The 13,004-nt window shown below is 52.3% G+C and overlaps 1 protein-coding gene across 5 annotated transcripts; it reads left to right on the top strand.

Moving 5' to 3' along the window:
* Window positions 1-1,611: 1,611 nt before the first annotated feature.
* On the top strand, window positions 1,612-12,604 carry KCNA2 (potassium voltage-gated channel subfamily A member 2). 5 transcript variants are annotated; one of them, XM_048926189.1, is made up of 3 exons: window positions 4,517-4,846; window positions 4,971-5,353; window positions 6,007-12,604. In XM_048926189.1, the coding sequence occupies exon 3, from the start codon at window positions 6,186-6,188 to the stop codon at window positions 7,683-7,685; it is 1,500 nt and encodes a 499-aa protein (XP_048782146.1). In that variant the 5' UTR covers window positions 4,517-4,846; window positions 4,971-5,353; window positions 6,007-6,185; the 3' UTR covers window positions 7,686-12,604. The 5 variants fall into 5 exon arrangements, with proteins under 5 accessions (XP_048782148.1, XP_048782144.1, XP_048782145.1 ...); XM_048926191.1 differs by lacking the exon at window positions 4,517-4,846 and adding an exon at window positions 1,612-2,967 and having other exon boundaries at window positions 4,971-12,604; XM_048926187.1 differs by lacking the exon at window positions 4,517-4,846 and adding an exon at window positions 1,612-3,039 and having other exon boundaries at window positions 4,971-12,604.
* The last annotated feature ends 400 nt before the right edge of the window (window positions 12,605-13,004 follow it).

The raw sequence follows: 13,004 nt of genomic DNA, 5'->3' as shown, positions 1-13,004 counted from the left end.
CTTGGGGGTTATACACAGACAAGTGTGGGGAGCACAAAGCAGGCTTGGGAGCAGGACAGATTCCTTCCCAGAGCTGAAAGCACTCGCGCCTGGCTCGAAGGAGGCTATTGATTTCCTTTCTGCTCACTAATTTGGCTTGTCCTGTCCTTTTTGTTTGTGCAAGTCAAAGAAAGATGCTGTGAGAGCCTTTTAGTTGGAGCGGCCGGAGCTGCCGCTCGCCCCGCGCCGCGGCTCCATTAGCAATCCTGCAGCAGACTGCCATGAAATATTCACAACCTCAATGGGCTCCAAAGACCTCAAGAACTGAAGTTCTACGCCGTGTTTCGGTTGGGCGAAATGACTTTTTGTTTTCAATGAACAGCTCCCAGGCAATGAGATGTTTGCTGGTTCCGCTCCGGGCTGAGCGAGCATTTGGGACACAGCGATGCTGCAACGCAACAGCCTTCATCAAACAAACATTCAGGGTGGAACCCGGAGTTCTTTTCTTTAACTAATCACATATTTTTAATATGGGAAACATCACAGAGGGAGAATGAACGTAATTTTATCTTTGCAGGTAGGTAATATCAGCTGCGTTGCTTTGCCAAGGGCCAATGGATCTTCCCAAGGATCAGGAGCACTTTGCAGGATCAGGAGACCTTCCCATGGACCCAGCTGCCTCAGGACATGGCCCCATGACCACAAGATCTGCTCCTCCTTTCCCGTGTCACCATGTCACTGTTGTATTTTGGGATTCACCAGCAGCACAAGGCATGCCAAGAGCAAAAGTCACCTTGTTCTCTGGCTGCCTCCATTTTCAGACCCTGTTCCATCACAGTGTGGTCACCACCATCTCTCAGTGTGTCCTTTTGCCACTGCGCACCAATGCCCGGCCATGCAGCCGTGCTTGCACCCTCTGTTGATGCATGCAGCAGGCAGGAGGTGGGATGCTTTCTCTGGAGGGTGACTCACAGCCCGGGGAGGCCACTTGTCGTTGTCACAGCTCCTAAAATGTCACAGGTTCCTTCCGATGGAGGCTCGGATGGAGGCAGGAGCACAGTTTGCTCAGGATCCTGGGAGTGCAGCAATGCTCATGCATGCATCCAAGCCATGGTCTTGATTCTTCCTCATTGCATGACTGCAGGCATCCCTCAGAGCCCCACTGGCCTTGCAGGAGGCGTCCCCAGGAAGGTCACCATGGAGAAATGCCATTGTCACGCTGCAACATGCTGATGGTGTTTCTGGTTTTGGAGGGGGGGCTGTCGGAGGATGGATATTTTATTGCTTCGTATACCATAGCATCATAGAATATCCCAAATTGGGGGGGGACAAAGGTCCAACTCCTGCCTCCACACCCAAAATGCAGTCCCTATGTCTGAGAGTGTTGTCTGAACACGGAGCAGCTCTGTTTCTGCTGGGAACTGAGCACCAGATCACTGGGCATCCCCACACCCAACACAGGAATGGTTCAGCTCAGAAGAAAGGACGGGGTAAGTTTTCCAATTAAGAAAGGTATCGATTCCGTTCGGGTAACAGAAAGAATCCAGTGGGAACATGTATATATTTTAATGACAATATTAATGCAAAGGTGTCAGCCATTGAAACACATGTAAATCAGACAAGTAGGTGCAGTGTATTGACTTGCTGCGTCCTCCGAAGCGCTGAGTTACATCTCGAGTTGTCAGCGTGGCAGAGGGAGGCGGGTGCAGACGTACACATTGTAATAATAGCTCCACAATTAGGGTAGTAAATCAAAGAGCATCACTCAATTCAGAGAGGTTTCCTCCGTTTGCTACAGGCAGGATTGGAGCTCTTTGTAAGGAGATGGTGCTGCTGATGCGAAAAACCCCACTGGTTGTGTAAAGCCTTGGCAAGGCAGCAGTGGGAAGAGCAGCTTAGAAATTCGGCTGCACTTGAATCGCCCAGCCTCAGTTTCTACACATTGCATAAGTATCAGCCTTAGGCATCTTGTGGTCTGGATTCTGCCCACCCTGCTATGACAGATCTGTCTCAGAAAAGGCTGAAAGAACACGGGCAAAAATTAAAACCCTTCCTCCCGTGTAGCCTCACACCCAGAGGAATGCATGCAATAAGGAAACCCCCGCGTGTGTGAGCCCCACTTTGCCATGGAAATTCATGTTCAGCTTTAGGATGCAGCTGAGGCTCAGGGAAATATGGGTTAACCCCTCCATGCCCCCACACCTCCCAGGGCATCACCCTCAGCACTGATTTTATTGGGCTTCCAGGGTGAGCCACGCAATCACCTCCAGCAGCAGCAGCACCTCACAGTCTGACTGCTGCATATGGGAGCTGAAACGCTTCCATCACCTCCTCCAGTGTTTGTGTTTGTTGGATGCTGGGTGCCCTGCAGTCCTCATGGCTGCCCCCGTGCACTCCTTGGATGGTCATAGCAGAGCAGTCCAAGACTGAGCCAAAGCCTTGTGTGCCAGCTTTGTCGTGTGCCCCCCCTTTGGGATGAGGAGATGCCTCCACATGCAGGGAGGAGGTCTGCAAATGCCAGCTGATATAAAATGACTGCTCTAAGCGTGATGGAGAAAAGAAGAGGGATGAGTTTTCCTGGTGTGGATGCATTGCTCACCCCACGTTGTGTCCAGCTGGGTTGGAGCCTATGGGGCAGCACAGCATCCTCACCCCAACCATTGGCGTGGTGGCCCACAGGAGCCTGATCCTGCGCCATTGCCTCCCCCAAAGCCATGCAGAGCTGCTGCGACCCCACATCTCCCCATGCAGATCCAGGCTCCAACACAAACCTGCTACACTCAGAGCCGCCCGCTAAAGCAGCAGCATCGCGCATCCAGGGATATGATTATTTCCCAGTGGTTGAAATCTAGGTCTCTTGCTTAGGAGGAAGGGGGGAGGGGGGGGGAGATGCTCATATTAATCTTATGAATATTCATTGAGAAGCTCTGTTGCCTTCGGAGCTTTGCTCCCAGGAGCCCGGGGCGAGTTTCGGGGCCAGCAGCGCAGGTGAGGGTGCTGCCAGCAGAGCGGAGCGCGGCTGTTTGTGCATTCGCTGCATGCCTGACTGCAGAGCCAATTGTAAGTTGGTGCCTTTTTCTCCCCCCTTCCCCCTCCCCGCTTCCTCCCCGCTGTCTCTGCTGAAATAGCGGCTTGCCACAAGCTGTGAAATGGAGGCTTGGCGTGGGGTTTTTTTTGGTTTTTGTTTTTTGGTGCTTTGTTTTTTCGGTTGCGAAAGGGAAAGCAAACGCCTCGACCTTGTCCTCGAGGCTCTCTGCTGCCCGAAATCTCAGCGCTCTGACAGACGGCCATGGCTCGTGCCTGCAGCGAGCCTGCCTTGTGCATGCAGCGACAAACCGGGCTCTTGTGGCTGATCTCCTCCGCCTCCTTCCTGCCCCTGCAGCCCCCAGATTTGCATGAACGGAACCCAAAGATGGGAAGGGGGTGGGAGGGGGTCATCTGAGCAGGACAGCGTGCGGTGGGGAGAAAGTAGCAGCAAACAAGTGCTGGAATCTGTGATGTCAACTCAGATGATGCCATAACCGTCTCAAATCAGCACCAGCATCGCCGCTCTGGTCTGGGCTCAAAGAGCCAAGACTTCATGCTAAATGATAATCAACGTGTTAAATAATGAGCAAATGTCCGCACTGCTGAGCAAACGTGGGGTGTTTGGGGCAGGGAGGGAGGGGAGGAGGGAGTTTAGGGTCAGGAGAAGAAAGGCATGTTTGAAAAAACCATCAAGGTTGGTTGATTTAGGGGGAAATGGGGGCTCGCGTTGTGGCTGCAGCAGATAGCTGGTGGTCGTGGTGTTCTGCTGTGATGCTCACAGGAGCCAAAGAAGGTTAAACCCAGCAGAGCTCTGGAGCGGGGCTGCAGGGAGAAAAGGCAGGAAAAGGAGAAAAACTGGGACAAATGCGACCTCCTCTCCTCTGGGCCTGGTAGAAAAGGGTTAAGCGAAGCCGTTGGATGCTGCAAGCCTTGTCAGGGTTGTACTATTTTTTCTAGTGCATAAGGAGAAGGGAGAGGAGGGTTGCACGGGAAGGGGAAATTTCCAAGAAAAGAGGGATCTGCAGCAATATCCGCACCCGAGGTGATGAAGAGAGAAACCAACGGGCATATATGGCCTGCAGGAGGCTGAAATCTTTACCGAGGAGGCTCAGACCGCGGGGTTATTTTCCACCTGCCTCCCCTCCCCGGTTCTGTAATCCTGGCTCAAAGTAGACAAGTCGAGTTGCAGCCGAAGAAGGGAGGTTAGAGGAATTATTATTATTATTATTATTTTTTCCTTCGGGAGGGCAAAAAAAAAAAAAAAAAAAGAAAAGAAAAGAAAAAAAAAAACCAAAAAAGAAAGGGGGGGAAAAGGAGAGTTTGGATGGACCGCTCCGGTTCGAGCATCCGTGGGGTGGAGCGGGGCGACCTGATGGAGGAGCAGAGGCTGATGCAGGGATCCGAGCCCCCCCAGCGTCCCCCTGAGAAGTGCAGCCCCACCAGAGCGGAATTCCCACGGGGGGGTGGGTCGGCCGGGGGTTGGCTTTGGGGAGGATGGGGAGGGTGGGTGCGGGTCGCGCGGGTCTCACGGCCGGGGACGCTCAAGGAGGAGCACGGAGGAGGGGACGCCGACCAGAGCTTCGTCTCACCGATGAAAACGGAGCCCCCCGTGCCATCCGCGGAGGCAGCGCGGTGCCGTAGGGACCGCCGTCCCCGGGGCGTTCGGCGCGGCGCCGCAGAGCATCGCTGTGCCGGGGGTTGCGGCGCTCCCCCTCCGCCCGCCGCCTCCTCCCCTCGCTGCCATCGGGCTGCCCGGCCCCACCGCCCGGAGCGGAGAGGAGCGGAGAGGGACGCGGTTCTGTTTTTTTCCGCTCTCCCTTCGGCTCGTGTTGCGGTGCAGGTTAGCGAAGCGTCGGGATAACAGCCGGCGGGGAGGAAGCGGAGCTGCCCGGAGGAAGCGGGGCTTTGCGGACGCTGCCTCCAAACCCCCCGGCGGCTTTTTACCTTCTCGCTGTTTTTTCCAGGCGATGCCACACCTCCCGAGGACACCGGGGACATCGGGTTTTGCTGAGCTTAGCATCTCCCCCCCGCCGTACCGGAGGCATCAGACAGACGCTGCTCTGCCCTGAAGTGCGGACCTGCAACAGCTCCGGGAGGACTTCTGTCCCTCTGTCTCTTTCTCTCTCTCTTTCTCTCCAGTCCAAACCATTCCAAGACCCGACTTCCACCATCTGGAAATCTCACCCCTTTTATGTCCCTTCTCCTTTTCTACGATGACTCACCATTATTTTTAACTTTGAAGAGAGAGGAAATTATGGGGATCTTGGAAGCCTGTATTCCTCTCTAGGATTTCCCCAGGGTCAGATAATCGGTCTTACTAAGAGACACTAAGATTTGGCTTCTCCAGGTAATGTGATTTGTTTTCTGTGTGCCATGGCGCTTTGCAGAGAATGAGAGCAGCCGGGACACCAGCGGTCGAGGAGGGGGACTGCAGTGGTCCGCGGGCAGCTTGCACCCAAATTCAGGCAGCAGAGCCCAGCTCGGGGCGGGCAGAGCAGCACCCGCAGCCCTATGGCCGGGGCAGGAGGATGGGGACGGTGCCGAAGTTAAAGCGGAGCCGTTAGGGTTACCTGGAGGGTCGTGCCGGATTGCCTGCCGCAGAACCGTAGAATAATCTATGCACGGTTGAATGTTAACCCTTAAATGCATGCCTGGAAATGAGCCGAGCCCGCGCTGCCCCGCGGGTCCCCTCCCCGCTGTAGGGCTGGATCGGGTTTTGCTTCCATCCTCTTCCCTTCCCCCTCCTGGTTTTTTCCCCACTCTCTGGAATTTTTCTTTTTAGCCGTAAAGCCCAAAATGTTCCGTTTGGCCAACGCCGGTTGTGAATAGATGAGGGTCTGAGGGTTCCTCAGGTGTTTTCTCCCTTCTGCCTAATGGGTTTAGATGGGAGTTTTGAACTCTGATTAACTCAGATTAACCCCCCGAGGACGGCGGTAGGCAATGGTAGCGCAGGGAGCCGCTCTCCTCCCCCCAACTTTACTTCATCTCTCTCTTTCTCAGCAGGGGCAATTTTCTTTCCTTTTTTGTTTTCTCCTATTTTATCATCCCTTCGCCTTTTCATGAGACACTTCCACACCTACGTACCTGTCCTTCTGCAGGATAGTAGCCTTGCCCTGAGTCCGATCCCACCACCGGGCACTCGGAAGAGTTTAGCATAAGGATTTCCTTTCAACCCCAATATGACAGTTGCTACCGGAGATCCTGCAGACGAAGCTGCAGCTCTTCCAGGTCACCCACAGGACACGTACAACCCCGAGACCGACCATGAATGCTGCGAGAGGGTGGTCATCAACATCTCGGGGCTGCGCTTTGAGACTCAGCTCAAGACGTTAGCTCAATTTCCGGAGACTTTGCTAGGAGATCCTAAAAAGAGAATGAGGTATTTCGACCCTCTCCGGAATGAGTATTTCTTTGATCGGAACAGACCCAGCTTCGATGCGATTTTGTACTATTACCAATCCGGAGGGAGGTTGCGGAGGCCGGTTAATGTGCCCTTGGACATCTTCTCAGAGGAGATCCGTTTCTATGAACTGGGGGAAGAAGCCATGGAGATGTTTCGGGAGGACGAAGGCTACATCAAAGAAGAAGAGAGACCGCTGCCGGAGAATGAGTTTCAGAGACAGGTCTGGTTGCTCTTTGAGTACCCCGAGAGCTCGGGCCCTGCCAGGATTATAGCTATTGTCTCTGTCATGGTGATTTTGATCTCCATCGTGAGCTTTTGCCTGGAAACGTTGCCCATTTTTCGGGATGAGAATGAAGACATGCACGGCAGCGGGCTGAGCCACCCTCCCTACTCCAACAGCAGCATGGGGTACCAGCAGTCCACCTCTTTCACAGATCCCTTCTTCATCGTGGAGACCCTTTGCATCATCTGGTTCTCCTTCGAGTTCTTGGTGAGGTTTTTCGCCTGTCCCAGCAAGGCTGGATTTTTTACCAACATCATGAACATTATAGACATTGTAGCCATCATCCCCTACTTCATCACCTTAGGGACAGAGCTGGCCGAGAAGCCGGAGGACGGCCAGCAAGGCCAGCAAGCCATGTCCTTGGCCATCCTCCGAGTCATCCGCTTGGTGCGGGTCTTCCGGATCTTCAAGCTGTCCCGGCACTCCAAGGGGCTGCAGATCCTGGGGCAGACCCTCAAGGCCAGCATGCGGGAGCTGGGCTTGCTCATCTTCTTCCTCTTCATCGGCGTCATCCTCTTCTCCAGCGCCGTCTACTTCGCCGAGGCCGACGAGAGCGAGTCCCAATTCCCGAGCATCCCCGACGCCTTCTGGTGGGCCGTGGTTTCCATGACGACTGTTGGCTATGGAGACATGGTCCCCACCACCATCGGGGGGAAAATCGTGGGGTCTCTGTGTGCCATCGCTGGCGTATTAACCATTGCCTTACCCGTGCCCGTCATAGTGTCTAACTTCAACTACTTCTACCACCGGGAGACGGAAGGAGAGGAGCAGGCTCAATATTTGCAAGTAACCAGCTGCCCAAAGATCCCCTCTTCCCCTGACCTAAAGAAAAGCAGAAGTGCCTCTACCATTAGTAAGTCTGATTATATGGAGATTCAGGAAGGTGTAAACAATAGCAATGAGGATTTTAGGGAGGAGAACTTGAAGACAGCCAATTGCACCCTAGCTAACACAAACTATGTGAATATCACCAAAATGCTAACCGATGTCTAGTCGCTAAAACCTAGTACCGTATTTAAAGCTGAAGTGGAACAATCGCAGATATTGAGTGCTGCTCTGCATTGTAGTTAACACAGTATTTTCTACGGTGTATATTTGGTTCTGCATGGGAAGCAATAGCTGTGTAAGTGACTTTTAACCTTTGATTTCCACACTGAATAACGTGCAAGCAAACAAAACCGAACCATTTTGTTTCCCTTCTGCCATCCCAGGCTCGCTGGTTCCCAGAGGTGCGGAGCGGTCCGAGCACCGGGCCGTAGCAGGGATGCAGGGATGCTCCCTGGCACGGCCCCGTCCCCAGAGCCGGGCCACCAGCCTGGGGCTGGGGAAGGTCAGGCAGGGCTGGTTGGCTTGTTGGAGGGCTCAGGTTTCCACCTTGGCAGTGCCGAGCTGAACGCATCGCCCCGGCTCGCGTTTCATAACGGAAAATGCTGCATGCTGCAATAGTTTGAGCCACTGCAGTATGCCAGTGAGAGGCCCAGGGGAGGGATAATTAGTCTGGCGGCACATTATTTATTAAGTCTTAAGTTTTCTATGCTAGGCACCGGGAGGGACGAGTCAACAAATCAAACGCTTGGATTTTATTGATTCATTCAGATGATTCTTCCATCCACCACTATTTCCAGGATCACCAAAGACACCTCCACTGACACATTGAAAACGAGTTGGGAAAAAAACCATCTTTTTTTTATATATATATCTATATATAAAACTGGAGCAACTATGCTGTGGCCTACAATATATTTATACTGCAGTGAAATTTAACCAGTAATACAGTACAGCTGCATGGGTATCTGTTGCATGAATCTGAATATTTAATACACACACAAATATATATTTTCTTAGTAGACTATACAGTATTTATGTTTATAGTGTTTATAGATTCTCCAGTGGCTCGGAGGAGATTTGTGGGAGCTGAAATATCTCTAATGTGTTTAGAAATGGGATGGGGATGGCATGTGCTGACAACAGCCTGATAGATAACAAGGCAAAGCCTGAGTGCCCCAGCACCCAGCCCCAGGAGCTGGCTCCATGGAAGGTGAGCTGAAAGTTAAACACCTGCGCTCATTATGGGGCGAGTAATTAGTCATTAATCTCGGTGTCAGGAGCAGAAAGCACAGCTGATTGGGCAGGGCTGGAGGAGCAGGTGGAATGGCAGGTATGGGCTCTCTGGACTTGTTTGGTCAGCAGTTTTCAGCCATTTCCCATACGATTATTGTGTGTGTGTATAGATATTTAGAGAACGACTATAGGGCCGAATTCGCAGCTAATGTGAGCTCTTGGAGCCTCCTGGCTCAGGGGCCACAGACATGAGCTGTCCTGGGGTGTGTTTTGGGCTGGAAAATCCTGATTTCAGTCATGTCGAGCCCTAGGGCTGTTGGTTTTTCCTGTATGGTGGACTGGATCCATGCTCGTGCTTCCAAGCCGTTGCTTTTGCTTTGCCTTCTCCCAGGGTCTATTTGAGTGTTGGGATGCAGACACCTCAGGATCATCCCCATTTCTTCTCCATTTCTGGTGTAATCTGGGGAGAGTCGGAGCTGTCTGTTCTGGGGTTTCATCTGCTTTGCCCATCCCACTTGGATTTCCTTCTTTCCCAAATTGCTATCAAAGCCCGCAATGGGCCGGGCCAGGGGACCCCTGTGAGGTCAACGGTCAAAGCCCCCAGCTGAAGGCATTTAGCAGCTCCTCCAGTTGGGGTGAATTGGGGCTGAATTTGGGCTCGATCAGTGCTTTGCTGCCGCTGAGTGCAGGTGTGGGAGGGAAACCCGTGGCAGATCATGGGAGTGAGGTCAGCCGGACCTTCCTGGCCTCCCATGGGAAAACAATACTCACAACAATACAACAAACGGTGCTAGCGTATTCTACAGCAATGGTTCAAAATGCTGCTCGGGGCTGGATCCGTCCCTCGTGTTGACCCCGCTCAGCCAGCTGGGATCTCTCGTCGTTAATAAGTGATTGATTCAGGCTCTAATCACCCAGGGTGCTGAGCACCACGCAGGGTTGGGTGCCTGCCCGAAATCGCATCTTGTTGCATTGGGAATCCTCTCCTCCTCTTTGCTGCTACAGCTCTGGAATGGGCATCTCTGAAGCTCACCAACACCTGCAACACACACAACGAGAATCAACGCAACTGAAAGCAATAAATCTCTTTCTGAAGCTTGAATGGGATGGCAGAGGTGTGATTCCCAGGGGGCAGCTGCTCAGCCTCCATTGATCCAGCTTGCTGCATGTCTATGGGGATGTGACTGCCCTGCCACAGGTGCCTGAGCACTGGGATGATCCCAAATTTGCTGTGCAGGAAAGCACCAGTGCTCAGGGTGGGCTGCTACGGGCGATTTGGGAGGATGCTGACTTTGCAAAGTGCCTGGTTGCTCATATCCTGCGAGCTCCAGGCCATTCACCTCCTGGCATCTCTGGCCATAGATGGATCCTACACCTTGTGCGCTCACTCAGGCAGATTCTAATGGGGAAAACCAGCCCTGGAAGGAGGGCATCTCTATGGTGGCCCTTGCAGCTTGTTTGCAGAGCAGAAAGGACCCAGATGTGTGCTCAGATAGGTTTCTCAGGGCAGGAAAGGTCTGTGGGGGTCAGAAGCCACCCATCAGGCTGCATGAAGCAGAAATCTGGCTTTCTCCCGCATACAGAGAAATGGTTTCCCTATAGCTTTTAATGGGATTTGTGCCTGCAGGTCGGAGCTCTAGTGCTATTTTGAGCTTTGCTTCTGACTCACTGATGTGATCTTGAACCAGTTTTCAGGAGGAGACTGTGATTTTTTTTTCTTTCTTTCTTTCTTTTTTTCTTGAGGAATTTGGTTTGAGAGCCTCCAGCCCCCCACGGAGATGCTGAGCATCCCAAGCTCTGCTTCAGTGGGTACAAAATTGGGATGTGAAGTGGCTCAGATGGAGGATGCCATAACACAGTGGTTGGGTCTCCCTTCCATCGTCTCATGGAGCCATTGGCCATGGGTGGGATGGAGAACCAAGGCTCTTCACTCTGTGTCTGGTCCTACGGTGGTACCCAGAGGAGGTAGGACCTGTATTCTAAGTTTTGCCCTTTGTGCCATGGTTTTGTAGATGGGAAGTGGTGATTTCTAACAGCCGGTGCACGTCTAACTCTGTGAGCAACCAATCAACCCTTCAGCATCCTCTGCAATATCTGCTTAGGGCAGTGAGGGGAGGCTCTTGTCTTAGCTGGGTGCTTTAGGAATGATGGGAGAAAATCAGCAATATGGGCTGATGAGTTTTTGTCAGGAAAAACCAATCTCTGCATCTTCGTGTTGTGTCGAAGTCCTATAAATCTGGATACTGAGCTATACCAAGAAAAGGATCTCTAGATTGGTGTTATGTGACTGTAGCATGTGGGTGTATAAATACGGGCATATTTGTGCATAAATACACAGAAGGAGAGAAAAAGACAGAGGAGGAGGAGGTATTTCAGGAATGGCCTTGCTTTGTTATCACATAACTCCCGGGTCAGCGTTGAAATTGCTGCCAAAAGCTTGTGAACTCTCTGGGTTCACAGCATCCCTAAGGAGGGGCCCAAGGGAAGGAGATCTGGATTCAGCCTCAGAGGTGGCATCAGCTCTGAGCATCCCTGCATGCATTCCAGCAGCTTTTCAGTATCTCTTCTCTGGAACCCAAAATCCTCACCTTGGGCCCATTGCTGGCATGTTTGTGGTGGTGCAGGCAAAGCCAACCAGAAGTCGAAGGGGTTTGGTGGGCTGTGCTGGGTGGCTTTGCTGGGTTTGTCAGTAATGGTTGGGTTTTGGTTCCTTTGAACCACGCTGGGATTTTCGTCCCAGGGCTGAGGTGTGCTTCTCTTGGGTTTTGTGTTCATGGGGGAATCTCAGTGGTTTGTGTGGATCAGCAATCAGTGTTTTCTTTGGCCAGCACACTGCAGGGCTGGGGGTGAAGAGAGGAGGATCCAGCTCCAAATCACTTGGGTTTGCAACCAAAAAAAGTCCACAGCTCCCTCTTCATGCCCATGGCAGCGCCCAGCACATCGCCTTGTCCCTGCCATCAGGGTCTGGCAATGAGGGTCCTTGTAGTCATCCCTACCCCCTTGGTCTTGGTCTCTCCATGAAATGACGGGTCTGGCTGCCCTTATTCCACACCGTGCACGGAGAGAGGAAAACCCCTCACCTTCATTCCTTGTTGGTGGGATGGTTGGCTTGGAGGAGCTGCTGGACATCAGTTGACCACAGCCCTGTCCCAGGGGCCATGCGTGTGTCAGACACCCTGCCTGGTTGCTCTGGGCATGGGTCGGTTGGTTTTTGGTTTTATTTGATCATCCTCCTGTCGTGTATAAGACTGCAATTATCCGTTTGCACTTGCTCCCTCATTGCTTGAGACTGCACTCTTGTCCTCCAATGTCACCCACTAATGGTTGCTGGAAGCACAAGGGAAAAACAGGCATTGGATCAAAGCTGTGCGTGGTGCCTCACTCAAGTGAATCGATAGGAAGAGGAAATCCAAGAAGGACTCATCCTACCGATGCTGGAGCCGAACCTTGTGTTGCCGTGGTTACGGGAGGAACGGGACCAGGAATGGAGAGAGGCCTATAAACTGGTAGAGGAGGACTCGTGGGAATTTCAAGTCATTTAACCATGCGTTTGCTAGACAAAAACGTAGACACCAGCTGTATCTGAATTGCACAGTGTGTATAGACGTTCCTGCTCTCATTGACGGCACAGGGGTGTCCCTGGGGTCGGGCACATCCATGGGGTGGGACACCCACGTCAATAGGGCCGACCATTGTATATAGGTATACAGATCTGTGTACATACATATCCCAAATGAGCGTTTGCTGTCTGGTTTATCATGAGTGTATATAATTTATTCTTCACAGAGCATCACAGATTTTGTAAATATCGACACTAATTAAGAGGAAATAAATATGTATATTATTGAGGAGCTATTTTGGTATCCGTTCTGTGGAGGGTGGGGGGGGGGGGGGGGGGAAGACAAGCAAAAGTATTTCGGGTAGGCTGGGTTATTGTGTGGATCTAAACCTTGAGAAATGAAGGGAATTCCCTTTTGTGTGGAGCCAGGAGTTGAACAGGATGGTCCTTATGGGTCCCTTCCAACTCGGGATATTCTGTGATGGAAAAATCACTATGGAGTAAAGACCCATGGAAGGGGCTGAGCTGTGGGTTGGTGCTGTGCTTTGGGCTTTTAGCAAACCTCCAGCAAAGGGAGACCGCAGTGGGGGCTGAAATGCAAATCCTTCATCCCAAACCTGCAGGTTCTCTCCCTGAAGGGTTTGGGATCAGTTCTCGTAGGCAGGTCCCCAGGCTGGGCTCAGACATTCCTA

The sequence above is a fragment of the Lagopus muta genome, chromosome 24 (assembly GCF_023343835.1).
Source record: "Lagopus muta isolate bLagMut1 chromosome 24, bLagMut1 primary, whole genome shotgun sequence".
Taxonomy (NCBI): Eukaryota; Metazoa; Chordata; class Aves; order Galliformes; family Phasianidae; genus Lagopus; species Lagopus muta.
This window is presented reverse-complemented; position numbering and strand designations above follow the sequence as displayed.

Coding starts and splice junctions, on each gene's coding strand:
- KCNA2 (XM_048926191.1), top strand. CDS start 6,186: ATGACAGTTGCTACCGGAGATCCTGCAGACGAAGCTGCAGCTCTTCCA.